This window comes from Eumetopias jubatus, unplaced genomic scaffold, assembly GCF_037043125.1.
Source record: "Eumetopias jubatus isolate StellerSeaLion01/CBP00866 unplaced genomic scaffold, mEumJub1_p1.0 scaffold_4, whole genome shotgun sequence".
Classification (NCBI taxonomy): Eukaryota; Metazoa; Chordata; class Mammalia; order Carnivora; family Otariidae; genus Eumetopias; species Eumetopias jubatus.
In genome coordinates this window covers 67,598,558-67,621,966 of record NW_028274810.1, presented here as the reverse complement: position 1 = coordinate 67,621,966, position 23,409 = coordinate 67,598,558, and the positions used below count along the sequence as shown (strand labels likewise).

At 37.5% G+C, this 23,409-nt stretch overlaps 1 protein-coding gene across 1 annotated transcript in view; it reads right to left on the bottom strand.

The window, feature by feature from the left end:
- The window catches only part of AGBL4 (AGBL carboxypeptidase 4), a 1,510,278-nt gene that overhangs the window by 1,372,691 nt on the left and 114,178 nt on the right, over positions 1 to 23,409 (bottom strand). Inside the window, exon 2 of the mRNA XM_088022849.1 lies at positions 3,451 to 3,573. Coding sequence (XP_087878975.1) covers positions 3,451 to 3,573 — 123 coding nt within the window. The remainder of the gene's footprint in view (positions 1 to 3,450; positions 3,574 to 23,409) is intronic.

The following is a 23,409-nucleotide window of genomic DNA, read 5'->3' as shown; positions in this document are numbered from 1 at the left end:
CTATAGAAGGATAAAATTAGGGTTGTCTTGCGGTTTTGCCAAGGGAAATATTACTTATACAGAGGGAGGTATGGAAAAAACAGACCAGGGATTCATTGGAGAGTTCATATTTGACCTGCAGAACTTATTTCTCATGAGAAAAACAGATTATCCCCCAGTTCAGGGCCAAGCAATATACAAAGCACTTTACATATTCTACAATTCAGAAAGAAAAAAATACTTATCGGGGCCTATCTTAAGGCAATATATTCCATCCACATGAAAAAAAATATTTCCCAATCATTGAATCTCTTAACCACCTTACTCTTCTGTAAGTTTGGATGCACCGACAGAATCCTGTTCAACACATCAGGCAGCCACAGTCAGTAGCTCAGAGTTAGCACATAAAAGAATACCCCTTTGACTTTCCTGTTTTAAATAATCTAAAATAAATCCCTGAATTCAAATTAGATCAGATGAAAGCTGCATATGTCAAACAAATTGTTTCAAGTGCCAACTAAATTGCTTTCACTAAGATGCCCTTTAGCATTATGCCCTCAGTCTACAATGAAGGATGTTACAAAATACACTCCCATAAAATATATTGTTATAAACACCATAGGGATATTATTGAGGATGATATTCATCACATTTAAGTATCTACTTTAGGTAACCTAATAGGAAGAATTTCTATAAGATCTCAATATTTGGTTTCATTTTATCTTATGGACATTGTTTTTCTCTTGGCACTGGCTACCAGAAAACTCTCAGTTAAATTTATTACCGACCTATAGCAAATTTATGGAAACTCATAGCATGCATTTTATGTACTCATCCAGCTGAATTTTCTTTTGCTATTTCCCCTTTCCAAGATTTTCTCACTTATTTATTTTTTAAATATTATTATTATCTTGTATATATTTTGGTAAGATGTTTTAGTTTTTTAAACAATGAAATACAATTTTTTTTCTCTAAGATGTAGGGTAGGCATCATTCCCCATTAAACGATGAGGAAACTATGGCTGTTTTCAAGTAAGGATTTAAATTTTAGCCTGACTCCAAAGGGTATCCACTTAAGCACTCTACTATTACTGCAAAGTTTATGTACTACTAGCACAGATACAATTGATAGAAACCAATTGTTCACACACTGTTGGACAAATATGCATTATTATTTTGGATATTATGTGGTCAAATGGAGTAATTTCTTCTACTGAGCTTTTCAGTAAAGAATGGAAAAAAATAACTAAGGTTAAGGAAAATATGATCTAAGAAAGAAATCTGGATTATTTCAGACTGTAGGTAAACCAAAACAACACATGATCTTTAAAAGAATAATTCCAACCCTTATAGAGTTGTTTTATTATAAAGAGACTTCCTCTCTTTATCTGAGGTAAAAAGAATTCAAAAGATATTTTCTAGATACCAAATACATACCAGACAAGGCAATAATGCAAAATTCAAGAAAAGTAGAAGAAATTGTTCTTAATTATGTGGACAGTGTTCAGGTCTGAATGGAAGAACAATGCTCTGGTACTAATTATGGGTTGAATTATGTCCCCCAAATTCATATCAAAGCCCAAACACCTGGTGGGGGTGGGAGGAATGAGGTGGCTGGGTGACAGACATTGGGAGGGTATGTGCTATGGTGAGCACTGTGAATTGTGTAAGACTGTTGAATCACAGACCTGTACCTCTGAAACAAATAATACATTATATGCTAAAAAAAAAAAAAGAAGAAGATGATAGCAGGAAGGGAAAAATGAAGGGGAGGAAATCGGAGGGGGAGACGAACCATGAGAGACTATGAACTCTGAGAAACAAACTGAGGGTTCTAGAGGGGAGGGGGGTGGGGGGATGGATTAGCCTGCTGATGGGTTTTAAAGAGAGCACATACTGAATGGAGCACTGGGTGTTATACGCAAACAATGAATCACGGAACACTACAGCAAAAACTAATGATGTAATGTATGGTGATTAACGTAACATAATAAAAAAAAAAAAAAGTCGAAACACCCAAAACCTCAGAATGTGACCTCACTAGGAAATAGCATCTCTACAAAGGTAATCAAGTTAAAATGTGTTCATTAGATGGACTCTGAAAGACCAACTGAGGGTTCTAGAGGGGAGGGGCGTGGGCGGATGGGTTAGCCTGGTGATGGGTATTAAAGAGGGCACGTTCTGCATGGAGCACTGAGTGTTATGAACAAACAATGAATCATGGAACACTACATCAAAAACTAATGATGTAATGTATGGTGATTAACGTAACAATAAAAAATTTTTTAAAAAATTTTTTTTAAAAAATGTGGTCATTAGAGTGGCCCCTGATCCAATATGACTGGCAGCCTCATAAAGAGGGAATATTTAGAGAAAGCCACGCATTCAGGGAGAATGCCAAGTGAGGATGAAGGCAGGGATCGGGGTGATGATTCTACAAACCAAAGAATACCAAAGACTGCTAGCAAATCACCAGAAGCTAGACAAAAGACATGGAATATATTCTTCACAATCCTTAGAAGGAACCAACCCTACTGACGCCTTGATCTCAGATTTCCAGAACTATGAGATAATAAATTTCTGTTGTTGAAGCCACACATTTGTGGTTCTTTGTTATGGCAGCTGAAGCAAACTAAAATAGCATGGAATAAACCAGGAGAAGAATCTTACATAAACAAGTTTTCAATTGTTGATAAACAACCAATGTTCTTAGGGTTCACAGAAGTGTCACATAACTGACACTGCCATGTCCCTCCAACCAATGACACACACGCATGCACACACACATTATGAAAACCAAAAATAATCAACAATTACTTATAAAACAAAATTATGTTTACCTCTCATTAAAATTTTCAAAATATTCTGAATATGTACTATGTGCCATTCAGAGTATGAGGTTCGAGGCACAAAAAAGTTAACAAGATCCAATCCCTACTGGATGGGAATTTATAATCAAGTTTCAATCTTCCAATACAAAATACCCACAGCATTTGATGATTGTGATACAATATTACTTTTGCTGTGTGGTTTGTGTTCAACTGAATCTGTTCCCTAATCATTTCTTTATAGGGAGACCTCTCGGACAAAAATTAAGTTCTGTGAGCATGTCATGCAGAACCAGGTACATGATAAACATTCAATAATTAATAATTTATCATATAGTCAAATTATATCTATTTTATCCCAAAAGAAATAACATCTGAAAAGTTATTTAATAAAATATAAGGTGCTATATCAATGCTCATTAATATTACCATTAAACCATTAAATAATCACTTATAGCAACAAAAACAGCATTTCCTTTTCAAGTATTTCCAAGGTAATTCTTTGAAAATTGGTTTTTCCCTGACAACTTAGTCCATTACGATGAAATATTAAATGGGTTGAATCACACTGAATGGTCAGATGAATTGGGATTTTGAAAAAATCTAAGACAAATTCAAAAGTATTGGTCTTCAATACACTCACCACTTTCAAAGCAAGCATCAAAGATAAGATGTCCTTTCTTGGACTGTCCACAGTATCCAGACGGAAGCACCATATATTTGCTCACATTCCCTCCGATGGCATCATCATTTCCCATATCATTGCCTATTGTTAAAAAAAAGGCTCATGTTTAACAAAAATCAAAATATATTTAAGAATATAAATCCAATAAGATTTTTATTATTAATTTCCCCCATCATTTATTGCTTATCAAACAGTAAGAAATGAACTGCATAATGTAGAGTAGAAACAAGATACATTTTGGAATCAGAAACATAAGGTCTGAAATCTCACCTCTACTAAATATTAAATCTGTGATACAAAGCAATCAACTTAATCCCCTTAAGCCTGAGTTTTTCTCATCCATAATTAAGGAATGGCAAAACCAATTCTTCAAAATTATGTTATGAGAATTAGATATGAAAATATCTAGCACGACTACTAAAACCCAAAAGATGTTCATTAAATTGCACCAAGTATTTAATAAGTAGCTAATATATTTAAATTCTCAGAAATGTTCATTTAGGGGAGCCTGGGTGGCTCAGTTAAGCATCTGCTTTTGGCTCAGGTCATGATCCCAGGGTCCTGGGATTGAGTGCCGCATCAAGCTTACTCCTCAGTGGGGAGTCTGCTTGTCCCTCACCCTCTGCCTCTCCCCACACAACACGTGTGCTCTCTCTCTCTCTCACTCTCTCTTGCACGTGTGCTCTCTCTCTCTTTCTCAAATAAATAAAATCTTAAAAAAAAGGAACTGTTTACTTAATTATTTTAATTCAAATAAAACAATAATTATATAACTAGCTTTATAAATTGCTAATGTTCCACAGCCAGAAATAATTTGAGAACCACTGAATGAACATAGACGTTATGTTACACTGTTGGTGGGAATGCAAGCTGAAACAGCCACTCTGGAAAATAGTATGGAGATTCCGCAAAAAGTTGAAAATAAAGCTACCCTATGACCCAGCAGTTGCACTGCTAGGTATTTACCCCCAAGATACAAATGTAGTGTTCCGAAGGGGCACCTGCACTCCAATGTTCATAGCAGCAAAGTCCACAAAACCCAAACTGTAGCAAGAGCCAAGATGTCCAGACAGATGAATGCATAGAGAAGATGTAGTATATATATACAATGGAATATTACTCAACCATCAGGAAGGATGAATACTGACCATTTACATTGACATGGATGGAACTGGAGAGTAATATGCTGAGTGAAATAAGTCAGTCACAAACAGACAATTATCATATAGTTTCACTCATATTTGGAATATAAGAAACCGTACAGAGAATCATAGGGAAAGGGAGGGAAATTGGATGGGAGTCATCAGAGAGGGAGAAAAACTATGAGAGACTCCTAACTATAGGAAACAATCTAAGGGTTGCTGAAGGGGAGCTGCAGGGAGGGATGGGGTTATTAGGTGATGAGTGTTAAGGAGGTCACATGATGTGATGAGCATTGAGTGTTATACACAACTTATGGATTACTGAACACTACATCTGAAAGTAATGATGTACTATATGTTGGCTAATTGAATTTAAATTTAAAGAAAAAGTTATATTTCTTTTTTTTTAATTTTTTATTGTTATGTTAATCACCATACATTACATCATTAGTTTTTGATGTAGTGTTCCATGATTCATTGTTTGTGCATAACACCGAGTACTACACCCAGAATGGGCCCTCTTTAATACCCATCATCAGGCTAATCCATCCCGCCAACCCTCTCCCCTCTAGAAACCTCAGTTTGTTTTTCAGAGTCCATCGACTCTCATGCTTCGTCTCCCCCTCCGACTTACGCCCCTTCATTCTTCCGCTCCTGCTATCTTCTTCTTTCTTTTTTTCTTAACATATATTGCATTATCTGTTTCAGAAGTACAGATCTGTGATTCAACAGTCTTGCACAATTCACAGCACTCACCGTAGCACATAACCTCCCCAATGTCTATCACCCAGCCACCCCATCCCTCCCACCCCCCACCACTCCAGCAACCCTCAGTTTATTTCCTGAGGTTAAAAATTCCTCATGTCAGCGAGGTTATATGATACATGTCTTTCTCTGATTGACTTATTTCACTCAGCATAACACCCTCCATTTCCATCCATGTCGTTGCAAATGACAACATCTCATTCCTTTTTAAGGCTGCATAACATTCCATTGTGTATATATACCACACCTTCTTTATCCATTCATCTGTCGATGGACATCTTGGCTCTTTCCACAGTTTAGCTATTGTGGACATTACTGCTATAAACATCGGGGTGCACGTAACCGATCAGAACCCTACATTTATATCTTTGGGGTAAATACCCAGTAGCGAAATTGCTGGATCGTATGATAGCTCTATTTTCAACTGTTTGAGGAACCTCCATACTGTTTTCCAGAGTGATTGCACCAGCTTGCATTCCCACCAACAGTGTAGGAGGGTTCCCCTTTCTCCACATCCCCGCCAACATCTGTCGTTTCCTGATTTGTTAATTTTAGCCATTCTGACTGGTGTGAGGTGGTATCTCATTGAGGTTTTGATTTGGATTTCCCTAATGCCGAGTGATGTTGAGCACTTTTTCATGGGTCTCTTGGCCATTTGGATGTCTTCATTGAAAAAATGTCTGTTCATGTCTTCTGCCCATTTCTTGATTGGATTATTTGTTCTTTGGGTGTTGAGTTTGATAAGTTCTTTATAGATTATGAATACTAGCCCTTTATCTGATATGTCATTTGCAAATATTTTCTCCCATTCTGTCAGTTGTCTTTTGGTTTTGTGGACTGTTTCTTTTGCTATGCAAAAACTTTTTATCTTGATGAAATCCCAATAGTTCATTTTTGCCCTGGCTTCCCTTGCCTTTGGCGATGTTTCTAAGAAGTTGCTGCGGCTGAGGTTGAAGAGGTTGCTGCCTGTGTTCTCCTTTAAGATTTTAATAGATTCCTGTCTCACGTTTAGGTCTTTCAACCATCTTGAGTTTGTTTTTGTGTGTGGTGTAAGGAAATGGTCCAGTTTCATTCTTCTGCATGAGGCTGTCCAATTTTCCCAACACCATTTCTTGAAGAGACTATCTTTATTCCCTTGGACATTCTTTCCTCCTTTGTCAAAGATTAGTTGACCATACAGTTGAGGGTCCATTTCTAGGCTCTCTATTCTGTTCCATTCATCTATGTGTCTGTTTTTGTGCCAGTTCCATACTGTCTTGATGATGAAGGTTTGTAATAGAGCTGGAAGTCCGGAATTGTGATGCTGCCAGCTTTGCTTTTCTTTTTCAAGATTCCTCTGGCTATTCGGGGTCTTTATTGCTTCCATACAAATTTTGGATTATTTGTTCCATTTTTTGAAAAAAGTGGATGGTATTTTGATGGGGATTGCATTGAATGTGTAGATTGCTCTAGGTAGCATTGACATCTTCACAATGTTTATTCTTCCAATCCATGAGCATGGAACGTTTTTCCATTTCTTTGTGTCTTCTTCAATTTCTTTCATGACTATTTTATAGTTTTCTGAGTACAAATCCTTCCCCTCTTTGGATAAATTTATTCCTAGATATCTTATGGTTTTCGGTGCAATTCTAAATGGGATGGACTCCTTGATTTGTCTCTCTTCTGTCTTGTTGTTGGTGTATAGGAATGCCACTGATTTCTGTGCATTGATTTTATATCCTGCTACTTTACTGAATTCCTGTATGAGTTCTAGCAGTTTTGGGGTGGAGTCTTTTGGGTTTTCCACATACAGTATCATATCATCTGCAAAGAGTGAGAGTTAGACTTCCTCTTTGCCGATTTGGATGCCTTTGACTTCTTTTTGTTGTCTAATTACTGTGCCTAGGACTTCTAATACTATGTTGAATAGCAGTGGTGAGAGTGGACATCCCTGCCGTGTTCCTGACCTTACGGGGAAAGCTCTCAAATTTTCCCCATTGAGAATGATATTCGCTTAGATTTTTCATAGATGGCTTTTATGATATTGAGGTATGTACCCTCTAGCCCTATACTCTGAAAAGTTTTGATCAAGAAAGGATGCTGTACTTTGTCAAATGCTTTTTCTGCAACTATTGAGAGGATCATATGACTCTTGTTCTTTCTTTTGTTAATATATTGTATCACGTTGATTGATTTGTGGGTGTTAAACCAACCTTGCAGCCCAAGGATAAATCCCATTTGGTCATGGTGAATAATCCTTTTAATGTACTGTTGGATCCTATTGGCTAATATTTTCGTGAGAATTTTTGCTCCATATTCATCAAGGATATTGATCTGTAATTCTCCTTTTTGATGGGGTCTTTGGTTTTGGGATCAAGGTAATGCTGGCCTCATAAAATGAGTTTGGAGGTTTTCCTTCCATTTCTATGTTTTGGAACAGGTTCAGGAGAATAGGTATTAATTCTTTTTTAAATGTTTCATAGAATTCCCCTAGGAAGCCATCTGGCCCTGGGCTTTTGTTTGTTGGGAGATTTTTGATGACTGCTTCAATTTCCTTAGTGGTTATAGGTCTGTTCAGGTTTTCTATTTCTTCCTAGTTCAGTTTTGGTAGTTGATACATCTCTAGGAATGAACCCATTTCTTCCAGGTTATCTCATTTGCTGGCATAGAGTTGCTCATAATATGTCTTATAATTGTTTTCATTTCTTTGGTGTTGGTTGTGATCTCTCCTCTTTCATTCATGATTTTGTTGATTTGGGTCATTTCTCTTTTCTTTTTGATCAGTCTGGCCAGGGGTTTATCAATCTTGTGAATTCTTTCAAAGAACCACCTCCTACTTTCGTTGATCTGTTCTACTGTTCTTTTGGTTTCTATTTCATTGATTTCTGCTCTGATCTTTATTATTTTTCTACTCCTGCTGGGTTTAGGCTTTATTTGCTGTTCTTTCTCTAGCTCCTTTAGGTGTAGGGTTAGGTTGTGTATTTGAGACCTTCCTTGTTTCTTCAGAAAGGCGTGTATTGCTATATACTTTCCTCTTAGGATTGCCTTTGCTGTATCCCAAAGATTTTGAACAGTTGTGTTTTCATTTTCATTGGTTTCCATGAATTTCTTTAATTCTTCTTTAATTTCCTGGTGGACCCATTCATTCTTTAGTAGGATGCACTTTCACCACCATGTATTTGAGTTCTTTCCGACTTTCCTCTTGTGATTGAGTTCTACTTTCAAAGCATTGGGGTCTGAAAATATGCAGGGAATAATCCCAATCTTTTGGTATTCGTTGAGACCTGATTTGTGACCTAGGATGGGATCAATTCTGGAAAATGTTCCATGGGCACTAGAGAAAAACGTGTATTCCGTTGCTTTGGGATGGAATGTTCTGAATATCTCTGTGAAGTCCATTTGGTCCAGTGTTTCATTTAAAGTCTTTATTTCCTTGTTGATCTTTTGCTTAGAATGATCTGTCCATTTCAGTGCAGGGGGGGTGTTAAAGTCCCCCACTACTATTGTATTGTTGTCCATGTGTTTCTTTGCTTTTGTTATTAATTGTCTTATATAATTGGCTGCTCCCATGTTAGGGGCATACATAATTACAATTGTTAGATCTTCTTGTTGGATAGACCCTTTAAGTAAGATATAGTGTCCTCCTTCATCTCTTAGTACAGTCTTTCTTTTAAAATCTAATTTGTCTGATATAAAGATTGCCACCCCAGCTTTCTTTTTGTGTCCATTAGCATGGGAAATGGTTTTCCACCCCCTCACTTTCAATCTGGGGGTGTCTTTGGGGCTAAAATGAGTCTCTTGCAGACAGCATATTGATGGGTCTTGTTTTTTAATCCAATCTGATAGCCTGTGTCTTTTGATTGGGGCATTTAGCCCATTTACATTCAGGGTAACGATTGAAAGATATGAATTTAGTGCCATTGTGTTGCCTGTAAGGTGACTGTTACTGTATATTGTCTGTGTTCCTTTCTGATCTATGCTGCTTTTAGGCTCTCTCTTTGCTTAGAGGACCCCTTTCAATATTTCTTTTAGGGCTGGTTTTGTGTTTGCAAATTCCTTTAGTTTTTGTTTGTCCTGGAAGCTTTTTACCTCTCCTTCTACTTTCAATGACAGCCTAGCAGGATATAGTATTCTTGGCTGCATATTTTTCTTGTTTAGTGCTCTGAAGATATCATGCCAGTCCTTTGTGGCCTGCCAGGTCTCTGTGGATAGGTCTGTTGCCAATCTAATGTTTCTACCATTGTAGGTTACATATCTCTTCTCCCGAGCTGCTTTCAGGATTTTCTCTTTGTCTCTGAGACTCCTAAGTTTTACTATTAGATGTCGGGGTGTTGACCTATTTTTATTGATTTTGAGAGGGGTTCTCTGTGCCTCCTGGATTTGGATGCCTGTTTCCTTCCCCACATTAGGGAAGTTCTCTGCTATAATTTGCTCCAATATACCTTCTGCCCCTCTCTCTCTTTCTTCTTCTTCTGGGATCCCAATTATTCTAATGTTTCATCTTATCGTATCACTTATCTCTCGAATTCTGCCCTCGTGATCCTGTAGTTGTTTCTCTCTCTTTTTCTCAGCTTCTTTATTTACCATCATTTGGTCTTCTATATCGCTGATTCTCTCTTCTGCCTCATTTATCCTAGCAGTTAGTGCCCCCATTTTTTATTGCACTTCATTAATAGCCTTTTTGATTTCGACTTGGTTAGATTTTAGTTCTTTTATTTCTCCAGAAAGGGTTTCTGTAATAACTTCCACGTTTTTTTCAAGCCCAGCTAGTATCTTTAAAGTCATGATTCTCAACTCTAGGTCCGACATTGTACTAATGTCCGTATTGAGTAGGTCCCTGGCAGACGGTACTACCTCTTGTTCTTTTTGCTGAGGTGATTTTTTTCGTCTTGTCATTTTGTCCAGAGGAGAATAGATGAATGAGAGAACAAAATACTAACAGGTTAACAATGTCCCCAACAAATATACTCTATACAAATCAGAAAAGACCTGAAACCAGGGGAAAAGAAAGGGAAAGAAAGAAAAAAGAAAGGGAAAAAAAGAAAAAGATAAAAACAAACAAAAAGAGAACAAAAAAAAAAAACAGAATATGATCAGATATGATCAGGCTAGTGCATAGATCAGTGCCACACACCAGATTTTGGGTGTATTTTGGGCTGTTAGAAGAAAGTGCCTCCTAAAATTTTAAAGGAAGAAAGACTTATATATGTACAAAATAAGGGTTGATACAATGAAGGGATGGAAGATGACTGTAAAGGTGAAAATTATAAAAGGTTTTATAAACGGAATTGATAAGATAAGAAGTTGTTTGAAAGAAGAAAGAAGAAGTTTAAAAAAAAAAGGAAAAGAAAAAAAAATGGGAGAGACTGTGATCAGGCAGGAGAGTTCAACAAAGCCATACACTAGTGATTTAGGGTATATTTTGATCTGTTAGAAGAAACTGTATATCAAAATTTTAAAGAGAGAAGAACTTACATATATATGCCAAAAATAAGGGTAACTACTATGAAGGGATAAAATATGACTCTAAAAATGAAAAATAAAAGATTCTTTTTTTTAAAAAAGGGATTGATAAGGGGTTGGTTGAAAAAGGGAAAAAGAAAAATTCAAAAAAAAACAAAAAAGTTAAAAAAATTAACTTTGAAAACCTAATGAATCATGGTAAAAAAGCCATGAATTCTATGTGCAGTATTCCCCTAGCACTGGGAGTTCTCCCATTCTCCTTGATCGGTAAACTTGGTCTTGGCTTACTGGCTGTTCGTGCTGATCTTCTGGGGGAGGGGCCTGTTGCCGTGGTTCCCAAATGTCTTTGCCGGAGACAGAATTGCCCCACCCTTGTCGGTCCGGTCTAAGCAAGCTGCTCGGGTTTGCTCTCAGGAGCTTTTGTTCCCTGCAAGCTCTCGGTACAGCTTTGTAGGACCAGGGTGAAAATGGTGGCCTCCCACTCTCTGTCCGGAGGAGCTGCGAACTTGTGGCCCCGCTCTTCAGTGCGCCCCCATAGCAAAGCAGTCAATTACTCCCGTCTCCCCGGTCTCCGGCCGCACTCCGTGCTCACCCGGCCTGTGACCGAGCGTTTCTATCTCTGGCACCCGACCCCATGTGGAGTCTCCAAACCAAGCAGATCCCTGCGGTGCACTCCGGCGCCGCTCCTCCTGGGGGAGGAGGGGGAGTCTCCCCAGTTCTGCTGCTTGTTGGGTCCCTGCTGGAGGCGCAGTGGCCCAACTGGGCCGCGGATCACAGTTTATGGCAACCCCGAGCTGAGAGCCCGAGCCTCGGCTCCATCTCTGCAGCCGGCTTCCCCGCTCTGATACCTGGGAGCTCTGCTGCACTCAGGCACCCCCAGTCTTTCTGTGACCCCGAGGGTCCTGAGTCCACACTGTCCCACGAGGTTTTCACCTCCCGCTTAGCCACTGGAGTGACGTCCCTCAGCGGAATCGACTTCTAAAAGTTCCAATTTTGTGCTCCGCGACTCTAGCACTTGCCAGAAACGGCCGACGGAGGCCCCCTCCCCCGCCGTCTATCCTCCTGAATATTGCCTCTGATTCACTTCTCCGCACGTCCTACCTTCCAGTAAGCGGTCGCTTCTCTGTTCAGAGTTGTTGCTACTCTCTTCTTCGATCTCCTGTTGAGTTCGTAGGTGTTCAGAATGGTTTGATCCCTATTCAGCTGAATTCCTGAGACCAGATGAAATCCAGGTCTCCTACTCTTCCGCCATCTTGCTCCGCCCCAAAAGTTATATTTCTTAATAGGAACTTTAATTTTTTTTTATTTTAGAAGTTTCACTTCTAGTTGGATGTAGAAAGTTGAAAAAAATCATTGCTTCCACCTTAATAAGATATATCCCAACAAGGAACAAAATCATAACTTATAAAAATCTATTGGAAAATGGAAATTGCAGGGGAACAATAATCTGATATCCAAGGAAAGTCAGGCCCCGCCCAAAATGGAGGAAAGCAAGCACTTTATGGCAGAGCACAGGAGAAAGAAATGCTTGGTGCCATACAAGTGAATAAAAAGAATTAAGCTAAAAAAAATTTTTAAGTATTAAAAATCAAGTATAGGAAATAGGAGAGTATAGAATCTCTGAGAGTCATGGACACAAAGGGAATTCATATTCCCTGGCAGACTCTTCTGTACATGCCTCCATCAGATATTTAGGAGAAAGATTAGGGGCAGGGCAGAAAACTAAAAAATGCCTTTCATTGTAATGCAGGAATGGAGAAAGGGATGGGCTTCTGTTATAGAAAAGGCATGAAACCCCACCAATATCCTTTTCCCTTATGGACAAGAAAAAGACCTTAAGCCACTAGGGGATAAATAGCAAGCCATAAAACCCGAGTGCACAAATAAGACTCCAAACAGGAGGAGGGACACCAAAAGAAAATATCCTCTATACCTGGAGGAGGGGAAGAAAAGACTGTCTCACACAAGACCCATCAATGATTCAAGGCAGAGGTGAAAAGAGGGAAGACAGATGGGATCATTGAAAAAACTCCACCCCAAGATCACAGCATATAGGACGACCTTCCTAAGGTTAGGTCCTCGTCTTAGGCTAGACCAAGACAACAGAAATACTCTTGCTCCCTCAATTCTAAAATAGCAAGCATTAAAAAACAACTGTCATCTACTGCTAGAGATGAGACAAAAGCATGGAAATAAACCCTGTCTGTGGCAGGAGTACCCAGCAAAGGACAAAAGTTTAGGGTGGAGCAGATGAATGAGGAAAACTCTCAATCACTCTACCCCTTTCCCTCAGAAATAAGGTAATCCTAAAGACTCCACCAAACAACTACTAGAACTGATGAATGAATTCAGTGAGGTCACAGGATACAAAATCAATATACAGAAACCTGTTGCATTTCCATACAATATTTATAAAGTAGCAGAAAAAGAAATTAAGAAAACAACCTGAATTCACAATTACACCAAAAATAATAAGATACCTGCAAATAAAATTAACCAAGGAGGTGTAAGACCTGTACTGTGAAAACTATAAAACACTGATGAAAAAAATTAAAGATGATACAAACAAATGGAAAGATATTCCATGCTCATGGATTGGAAAAACAACTATTGTTAAAATGCCTATACTACCCAAAGCAATCTACTGATTTAATGCAATCCCTACCAAAATACCAACAACATTTTTCACAGTACTAGAACAAATAATTCTAAAATTTGTATGAAACCACCAAACACCCTGAACAGCCAAAGCAATCTTGAAAAAGGAAAACAAAACTAGAAGTATCACAACTTCAAGATACACTGCAAAGCTGTAGTAATCAAAACACTATGATACTGGCACAAAAAGAGATACATAGATCAAGAGAACAGAAAAAAGAGCCCAGAAATAAATCCATGATTATTTGGTCAATTAATTTTTGACAAAGGAGGCAAGAATATGCAATGGGAAAAAGACAGTCTCTTCAACAAAGGGGGTTAAGAAAACTGGACAGCTATATATAAAAGAATGAAATTGTATCACTTTCTTACACACTACACAAAAATAAACTCAAAATGGACTTAGGACCTAAATGTGAGATCCGGAGCCATAAAAATCCTAGAAGACGGCACAGGCAGCAATTTCTCTGACATCAGCCATAGCAACATTTTTCTAGGTATGTCTGCTCAGGCATGAGAAATAAAAGCCAAAACAAACCTTTGGGACTACATCAAAATAAAAAGCTTCTACACAGCAAAGGAAATCATCAACAAAACTAAAAGTGTACTGAATGGGTAAAGATACTGGCAAATAACATATATGATAAAGGGTTAGTATTCAAAATATATAAAGAACTTATAGAACAACACCCAAAAAACAAATAATCCAATTTAAAAATGGGCACAAGACATGGAAACACATTTCTCCAAGGAAGACATAAGATGACCACTAGACACATGAAAAGATGGCCCAACATCACTCATCATCAGGAAAATGCAAATCAAAACCATAATGAAATATCATCTCATACCTGTTGGAATGGTTAAATCAAAAACACAAGAAGCAAGTGTTCACAACGATGTGGAGAAAAAGGAACCATCACGCACTGTTGGTAAGAATACAAACTGGTATGGCCACTATGGAAAACAGTATGGCAGTTCCTCAAAAATTAAAAGTACAACTACCATATGATCCAGTAATTCCTCTAGTGGGTATTTCCCCAAAGAATACAAAACACTAATTCAAAAAGATATATACACTCCTATGTTTACTGTGGCATTATTTACAATAACGAAATTATGGAAGCAACCTAAGTGTCCATCAACAAATGAATGGATAAAGAAGATGTGACATATCTGGAATGGATAAAGAACATGTGATATATAGATATATAGATAAACAGATATATAGCTTTAATAGAACATTACTCAGCCATATAAAGAATGAAATCTTACCATTTGCAACAACATAGATGGATCTAGAGTGTATAATGCTAAGCAAAGTAAATCAGAGAAAAAAGAATACCATATGATTTCACTTATATGTGGAATTTCAAAAACAAAACAAATGAATAAAGGAAAAAAGACACAAAAGAACAGACTCTTAAATACAGAGAACAAACTGATGATTACCAGAGGGAGGAAGGTGGGGGTGGGGGTGGATGAATCAGGTAAAGGGAATTAAGAGTACACTTACATGATGATGAGCACTGAGTAATGTATAGAATTGTTGAATCACTATATTGTATACCTGAAACTAATATAACATTACACATTAATTATACTGGAATATAATTTTTTTAATTTTAAAAATAAAGAAATAAATAAAATATTTTTTAAAAGTAACTCTAGAAGAATATGAAGCCAGTGATAAACTCAAGATAACCATAGCAAAAATGAAACTTAACCCAGCTTAACTCTTGACTAGGTTGACATAAGCCCTCACACAAATGACCAGGAGAAGTGTATCCATTTCCAGTGACAAATAGTATTTCTATCATTGCCTACAGTTCTACACTAGAAGTCAAGTATACAACACAAAATTGTGGAACCTACAAAATAATCAAGAGAAAACAACCTACTGTCTATGAAGAGCAATTAATTGAAGTAGATTCAGAAATTACTAGACACTGGAATTATCAGACAATGAATTAAAATAACTACGACTGGGGTACCTAGGTGGCTCAGTTGGTTGAATGTCCAACCCTTGGTTTCAGCTCAGGTCATAATCTCGGGGTCATGAGATGGAGCACTGCAGCGGGCTCCGAGCTGGGCATGGAGCCTGATTGGGAGTCTCTTTCTCTCCCTATGCCCCACGACTCCCGAAAATAATAAATCTTTTTTAAAAATTAAATAAAATAACTAAGATTAATATGCTGAAGCCTCTGGTGGAAAAGGAGGACAAAATGCATGAAAAAATGGGGACCTCAAGCAGAGAGATAGAAATTACAATAATAAGCCAAAAAGACATACTAAAACTAAAAAATAACAGAGATGAAAAATTTCTTTAATGTACTCATCAGTAAACTTGACAGAGATGAGGAAAGAATTAGTGAACTCTAGGATCAATAGAAATAAGCTGAACATAAACACAAAGATAAAAAAAGAAAAAGAAAAAACATGGCATCCAAAATTGTGGAACAATATCAAATGATCTAACATATGTATAAGTAAAATTCCAGAAGGAGATGAGAGAGAATGGGGCAGAAGAAATATTTGAAGAGATAACACTAAAGACTTTCCACAATCCTACTACAGATCCAAGAAGCACCAAGCAAAATATTTATTTTTAAAACTTTATGTATCATATATGAAAATACAAATCACATGCAAAGAACTCAGATAAAAATTACAGAATTACAGTGTACTACTCATAAGAAACTGTGCAAACCAGAAGTCAAGGGGATGACATCTGTAAATTATTGAAAGAAAAACAGCTTTAAAAAAATTAATGCAGGTATTTTGAGGAAAACAAAAGATGAGAAAATTCATTATCAGCAGTCTGGTATTATAGGATATGTTAAAGAAATTTCTTCCGGCCTAAAGAAAATGATAACAGATATAAGCTAAGATCCACACAAAGAAATTAAAGACTCTAGAAATATTATAAATGAAGGTAAATACAAATATTCTTATCTTTAATACTCCAAAAAATAAATGACTATCTAAAGAAAAAATAATAGCAATGTAATATGACATTATACCACAGGTAGAAGTCAAATAAATAGCAAGAATAACACAAAAGATGGAGGGGGGAATCAGAAGTATAATGTTTTAAGTTTCTTAACTACATATAAAGCTGTATAATATGTTTGAAAGTAGATGAACTATAATAAATTAAAGATGTATACTGAAAAACAAAACACTAAAAAAAAAGGTCAAGAATTAACCAAAACTGAAGATAAAATGAAATTAAAACAAACAGCCAATCAATCTATAAGAAGACAGAAAACAGAGGAGAAAGGGAACAAAGACCAGATGAAACAAACAGACAAAAACTAGCACAATATTAGAGTTAATTTATCAATGTTAAATTGTATTTACCGACACTCTTCTTGGAAAGATAAAGAAATGGTTTATATACCTTATTCTCCACTTCTCTAAGAATTTTTGTTAGTTCTATTATTATAATTACTCTGTTGAGATGGTTATCAATGTGAGGAGTATTCTTAAAGGGAATTCTAGACATTTGTTGATGTGTTTCTTTGTTTTCATAATGATGAAAGAACAGTGATGTCATTTAGTTGGTGGAGAACAGAAATGCTAGATGTACTGCAAAGTAGAGGAGAGTCCAGTATAACTTTCAAATGTCCTATACAGATACTAATATATGTAAAAATCCTATTTGTAATTCTGTGAGCTTAGAATCTACCTGTTATACCATTTTGTATAGCTTTAATAAATACAGTTTTTTTCCAAGAATACAACTAACATATAAACCAAGAAAGGATTATATTTTATTTGTTCATAATTTTACCCAGAAGTATTACTATTTTTTTAAAGATTCTATTTATTTACTTGACAGGGAGAGACACAGCAAGAGAGGGAATACAAGCAGGGGGAGTGGGAGAGGGAGAAGCAGGCCTCCCGCAGAGCAGGGAGTCTGATGCGGGACTCGATGCAGGGCTTGTGTCTGGGATCATGACCCGAGCCGGAGGAAGACCCCCAATGACTGAGCCACCCAAGTGCCCCGAAGTATTACAATTTTAGAAAATCATGTCACCAAAAGCATCGCCACGTACTGTATTTGATTCACAAATATAATACTCCTATATCAGTTAGTATTAGTAGCACTTGTGTTTATAGTGATTCTGCACACAAATGCAAACATTAGAACTCTATTGTGTTTTCCCAAAGCCTAGATATATGCATATCCCTGTTTCACCTTGTGGTAAATCCTACTCGCCCTGTAGACCTACATAGAATATCATCTCTGGGAAGTCTTACCTGACCCTCCACAAAGTGATTGTTCCTCTCTGTTCCCACAGCATCTTGTTTATACCTTATAGCGTTATTACCTTTTTATTATTAATTATGTGTGTCTTTTTACCCCTAGTAACTGTGGTTTCTCATCAGAAGAATCTAATGCCTTACCTTTTTATCATTACTTTCTCAACGTCTCCATCTCAGGTATGACACAATTCTTGGCATAATGTCAGTAAACTATAAATATTAATTGAATTACTAAAATACAAATTTAGGAGGTAAATTTGATTTCAATGTTGAATTTTAGTTTTTGCATATCTCTTGAGAGCACAGAAAATATGTGATATATTTTAAATTCATCCAAAAAACAGCAAAAAAGAGAAAGGAAAACCAAAAAACAGACTCTTAACTATAGAGAAAAAACTGAGGGTTGATGGAGAGAAGGTGGGTGGTGGGATAGGTTAAATGGGTGATGAGTATTAAGTATTAAGGGCACATGTGATGAGCACTGGGCAATGTATGTAAATGATGAATTACTAAATTCTATTCCTGAAATGAATATTACATTATATATTAACTGGAATTTAAATAAAAACTTGAAATTAAAAAAAAAGATAGGTTCTGGCATTTCATACAAAATATGATTCAAGGAGCACTGGGAAGTGTCAAACTAACAACCCCACCTACCTGAAGCACTATTTAGATTTTACTGTAAATTTAACAATAGACATCATTGCTAATATTTGAAATGATATAGTCACATACATTGATATAGGCACTTACTGAATGAACCATGAGGTTCTTCTGGTTTTTGATCCTTGTTAACAAATCCTGACAATAACATGTTGATCTTAAATGATGGCATAAATGTATAACATTTTACTTACCTTTTGGAAATTTTTTAAATTCAATTAATTAATATATAATATATTATTAGTTTCAGAGGTAGAGTTCAGTGATTCATCAATCTAACATAATACGCAGTGCTCATTACATCACGTGCCCGCCTTAATGTCCATCACCCAGTTACCCCATGCCCCCACCCACCTCCCATCTAGCAAAACTCACTTTGATTCCTATGATTAAGAGTCTCTTATGGTTTGTCTTCCTCTGTGATTTTGTCTTGTTTTATTTTTCCCTCCCATCCTCTATGATCCTGTTTTGTTTCTCAGATTTCACATATGAGTGAGATCATATGATAACTATCTTTCTCTGAATGACTCTGAATGACTTTGCTTAGCATAATACCCTCTAGTTCCATCCATGTTCTTACAAATGGCAAAATTTCATTTTTCTGATGGCTGAGTAGTATTCCAGTGTATAGATGCATACCACATCTTTTTTGGGGGGGGGCTTAGTTTTTTTATTATTATGTTAATCACCACACATTACATCATTGCTTTCTGATGTAGTGTTCCATGATTCATTGTTTGCTTAAAACACCCAGTGAAGTCCATGTATCTGTGAAGTCCATTTGGTTCAGTGTGTCATTTAAGTCTTTATTTCTTTGTTGATCTTTTGCTTAGATGATCTGTCCATTTCAATGAGGGGGGTGTTAAAGTCCCCCACTATTATTGTATTGTTGTCCATGTGTTTCCTTGCTTTTGTTATTAATTGGCTTATATAATCAGCTGCTCCAATGTTAGGGGCAAAGATATTTACAATTGTTAGATCTTCTTGTTGGATAGACCCTTTAAGTAGGATATACTGTCCTTCCTCATCTCTTATTAGAGTCTTTAGTTTAAAATCTAATTTGTGTGATATAAGGATTGCCACCCCAGCTTTCTTTTGGTGTCCATTAGCATGGTAAATTGTTTTCCACCCCCTCACTTTCAATCTGGGGGTGTCTTTGGGGCTAAAATGAGTCTCTTGCAGACAGCATATCGATGGGTCTTGTTTTTTTTATCAAATCTGATAGCCTGTGTCTTTTGATTGGGGCATTTAGCCCATTTACATTCAGGGTAGCTATTGAAAGATATGAATTTAGTGCCATTATATTGCCTTTAAGGTGACTGTAACTGTATATTGTCTCTGTTCCTTTCTGGTCTATGTTACTTTTAGGCTCTCTCTTTGCTTAGAGGACCCCTTTCAATATTTCTTGTAGGGCTGCTTTTGCGTTTGCAAATTCTTTTAGTTTTTGGTTGTCCTGGAAGCTTTTTATCTCTCCTTCTATTTTCAATGACACCTAGCTGAATATATTATTTTTGGCTCCATATTTTTCTCATTTAGTGCTCTGAATATATCATGCCAGTCCTTTATAGCCTGCCAGGTCTCTGTGGATAGGTCTGTTGCCAATCTAATGTTTCTACCATTGTAGTTTACAGATCCCTTGTCCCAAGCTGCTTTCAGGATTTCTCTTTGTCTCTGAGACTCGTAAGTTTTACTATAAGATGTTAGGATGTTGACCTATTTTTATTGATTTTGAGGGGAGTTCTCTGTGCCTCCTGGATTTTGATGCCCATTTCCTTCCCCAAATTAGGGAAGTTCTCTGCTATACTTTGCTCCAGTATACCTTCTGCCCCTCTCTTCCTTCTTCTGGGATCCCAATTATTCTAATGTTGTTTCATCTTATATTATCACTTATCTCTTGAATTCTGCCCTTGTGATCCAGTCGTTGTTTATCCCTATTTTTCTCAGCTTCTATATTTTCCATCATTTGGTCTTCTATATCACTAATTCTCTCTTCTGCCTCATTTATCCTAGCAGTTAGAGCCTCCATTTTTTATTGCACCTCATTAATGCCCTTTTTGATTTCAACTTGGTTAGATTTTAGTTCTTTTATTTCTCCAGAGAGGGTTTCTCTAATAACCTCCATGCTTTTTTCAAGCCCAGCCAGTATCTTTAAAATCGTCATTCTGAACTCTAGTTCTGACATCTTACTAATGTCCATATTGATCAGGTCCCTGGCAGTCGGTACTGCCTCTTTTCTTTTTTTTGTGGTGATTTTTCCCGCCTTGTCTTTTTGTCCAGGGGACAATAGATGAATGAGAGAACAAAATGCTAACAGGGTAAAACAATCCCAGAAAAATACACACTAAACAAATCAGAAGAGACCTGAAACCAGGGGGAAAGAAAGGGAAAGAAAGAAAAAAGAAAAAAAAAAAGAAAAAGATAAAAACAAACAAATACAAAATAAAACAAACAGAATATGATCAAATATGATCAGGCTGGTCCATAGATCAGTGCCACACACTAGATTTTGGGCATATTTTGGTCTGTTAGAAGAAAGTGTCTCCCAAAACTTTAAAGAAAGAAAAACTTATATATGTACAGAAAGAAGGGTAAATACGATGAAGGGATGGAATATGACTGTAAAGATGAAAATTATAAAAGACTTTATAAAAGGAATTGATAAGAAGTTGGTTGAAAAAAGAAATAAGAGGATTAAAAAAAGGGGGGGAAGAGAATGTGATCAGGGAGGAGACTAGAACAAAGCGATACACTAGAGATTTAAGGTATATTTTGGTCTGTTAGAAGAAACTGTATTCCAAAACTTTAAGGAGAGAACAACTTATATATATACCAAAGATAAGGTTAACTACTATGAAGGGGTAGAATATGACTCTAAAAATGAAAAATAAAAAAGATTTTTTTAGAAAAGGGATTGATAAGATGTTGGTTGAAAAAGGGAAAATGAAAAACTCAAAAAAAAAGAAATTAACTTTGAAAGACTAAAGAATCATGGGAAAAAAGCCATGAATTCTATGTGCAGTATTCCCCTAGCACTGGAGTTCTGCCATTCTCATTGATCGGTAATCTTGGTCTTGGCGGGCTGTTCTTGCTGATCTTCTGGGGGAAGGGCCTGTTGCCGTGGTTCCCAAATGTCTTTTCCCGGAGGTGGAATTTCCCCGCCCTTGCTGGTCTGGGCTAAGTAATCTGCTTGCGTTTGCTCTTGGGAGCTTTTGTTCCCTGCAAGCTTTCTGTACAGCTTTGGAGGACGAGAGTAAAAATGGCGGCATCCCAATCTCCGCCCCAGAGGAGTGGAGAACTCAGGGGCCCTACTCTTCAGTGGGCCCCCAGAGAAAAGCAGTCATCACTCCCGTCTCCCGTCTCCCGTCTCAAAGGCCGCACTCCGTGTTCACCCAGCCTGTGACTGAGCATTTCTCTCTGGCACCCGACCCGGTGTGGAGTCTCCAAACCCAGCAGATCCCTGTGGTGCACTCCTGAGCTGCTCCTCCCAGGGAGGAAGGTGAGTCTCCCCGGATCTGCCGTTTGTTGGGTCCCTGCTGGAAGAGCAGTGGCCCGACTGTGCCGCAGATCACAGTTTATGGCAGCCCAAACTGACAGCCCACTCCTTGGCTCCATCTCTGCAGCCGGCTTCCCCACTCTGATCCCTGAGAGCTCTGCTGCACTCAGGCACCCCTGGTCTTTCTGTGACCCCGAGGGTCCTGAGACCACACTGTCCCAGCAAGGGTTCCATCCCCCGCTTAGCCACTGGAGTGATGTCCCTCAGTGGAGCAGACCTCTAAAAGTTCCGATTTTGTGCTCTGCTGCTCTATCACTTGCCGGAAGCGGCCAATGGAGGCCCCCTCCCCTGCCGTCTATCCTCCCAAATATCGCCTCAGATTCGCTTCTCCACACATCCTACTTTCCAGAAAGTGGTCGCTTTTCTGTTCAGAGAGTTGCTGCTATTCTTTTCTTCCATCTCCTGTAGTTCATAGGTGTTTAGAATGGTTTGATCCCTATCCAGCTGAATTCCTGGGACCAGACAAAATCCAGGTCTCTTACTCCTCCACCATCTTACTCCTTCCTCATACCACATCTTCTTTATCCATCCATCGTCGATGGACATCTGGGCTCTTTCCATAGTTTTGCTATTGTGGACATAGCTGCTATAAACATTGGGGTGCAGGTGCCCCTTAGGAAACACTACATTTGTATCTTTGGTGTAAATACCTAGCAGTGCAATTCCTGGGTTGTAGGGTAGCTCTATTTTCAACTTTTTGAGGAACCCCCATACTGTTTTCCAGAGTGGCTGTATCAGCTTGCACTCCCACTAACAGTGTAAGAGGGTTCCCCTTTCTCCATATCCTCGCCAACATCTGTTATTTCCTGGCTTGTTAATTTCATCCATTCTGACTGATGTGAGGTAGTATTTCATTGTGGTTTTGATTTGTATTTTCCTGATGCTGAGAGATGTTGAGCATTTTTTCATATGTCTGTTCTTTAAGATATGAAGTCGCTGGACATTGGCAGCTCTTATTAGCAGCATATTCTTAATCAGATAGTTTACTTTCTTTGACATGATTGCTGTTTAATTGATTAATTTATAAAATATGGAGGGAAATTAAAAGATTAAAATAAAAATAAATAAATAAATAAATAAATAAATAAACAGTGCATTTACATTTACAGTTTACTAAAATAAGCAGATGTTTTTCAGACCACAATGCTTTGAAACTTGAACTCAATCCCAAGAGGAAATTTGGAAAGAACTCAAATACATGGAGGTTAAAGAGCATCCTACTAAAGAATGAATGGGTCAAACAGGAAATTAAAGAAGAATTTTTAAAAACTCATGGAAACAAATGAAAATGAAAACACAACTGTTCAAAACCCTTGGGATGCAGCAAACGCAGTCCTGAGAGGGAAGTATACAGCAATATAAGCCTTCCTCAAGAAACAAGAAAGGTCTCAACTACAGAATCTGACCTTACACCTAAGA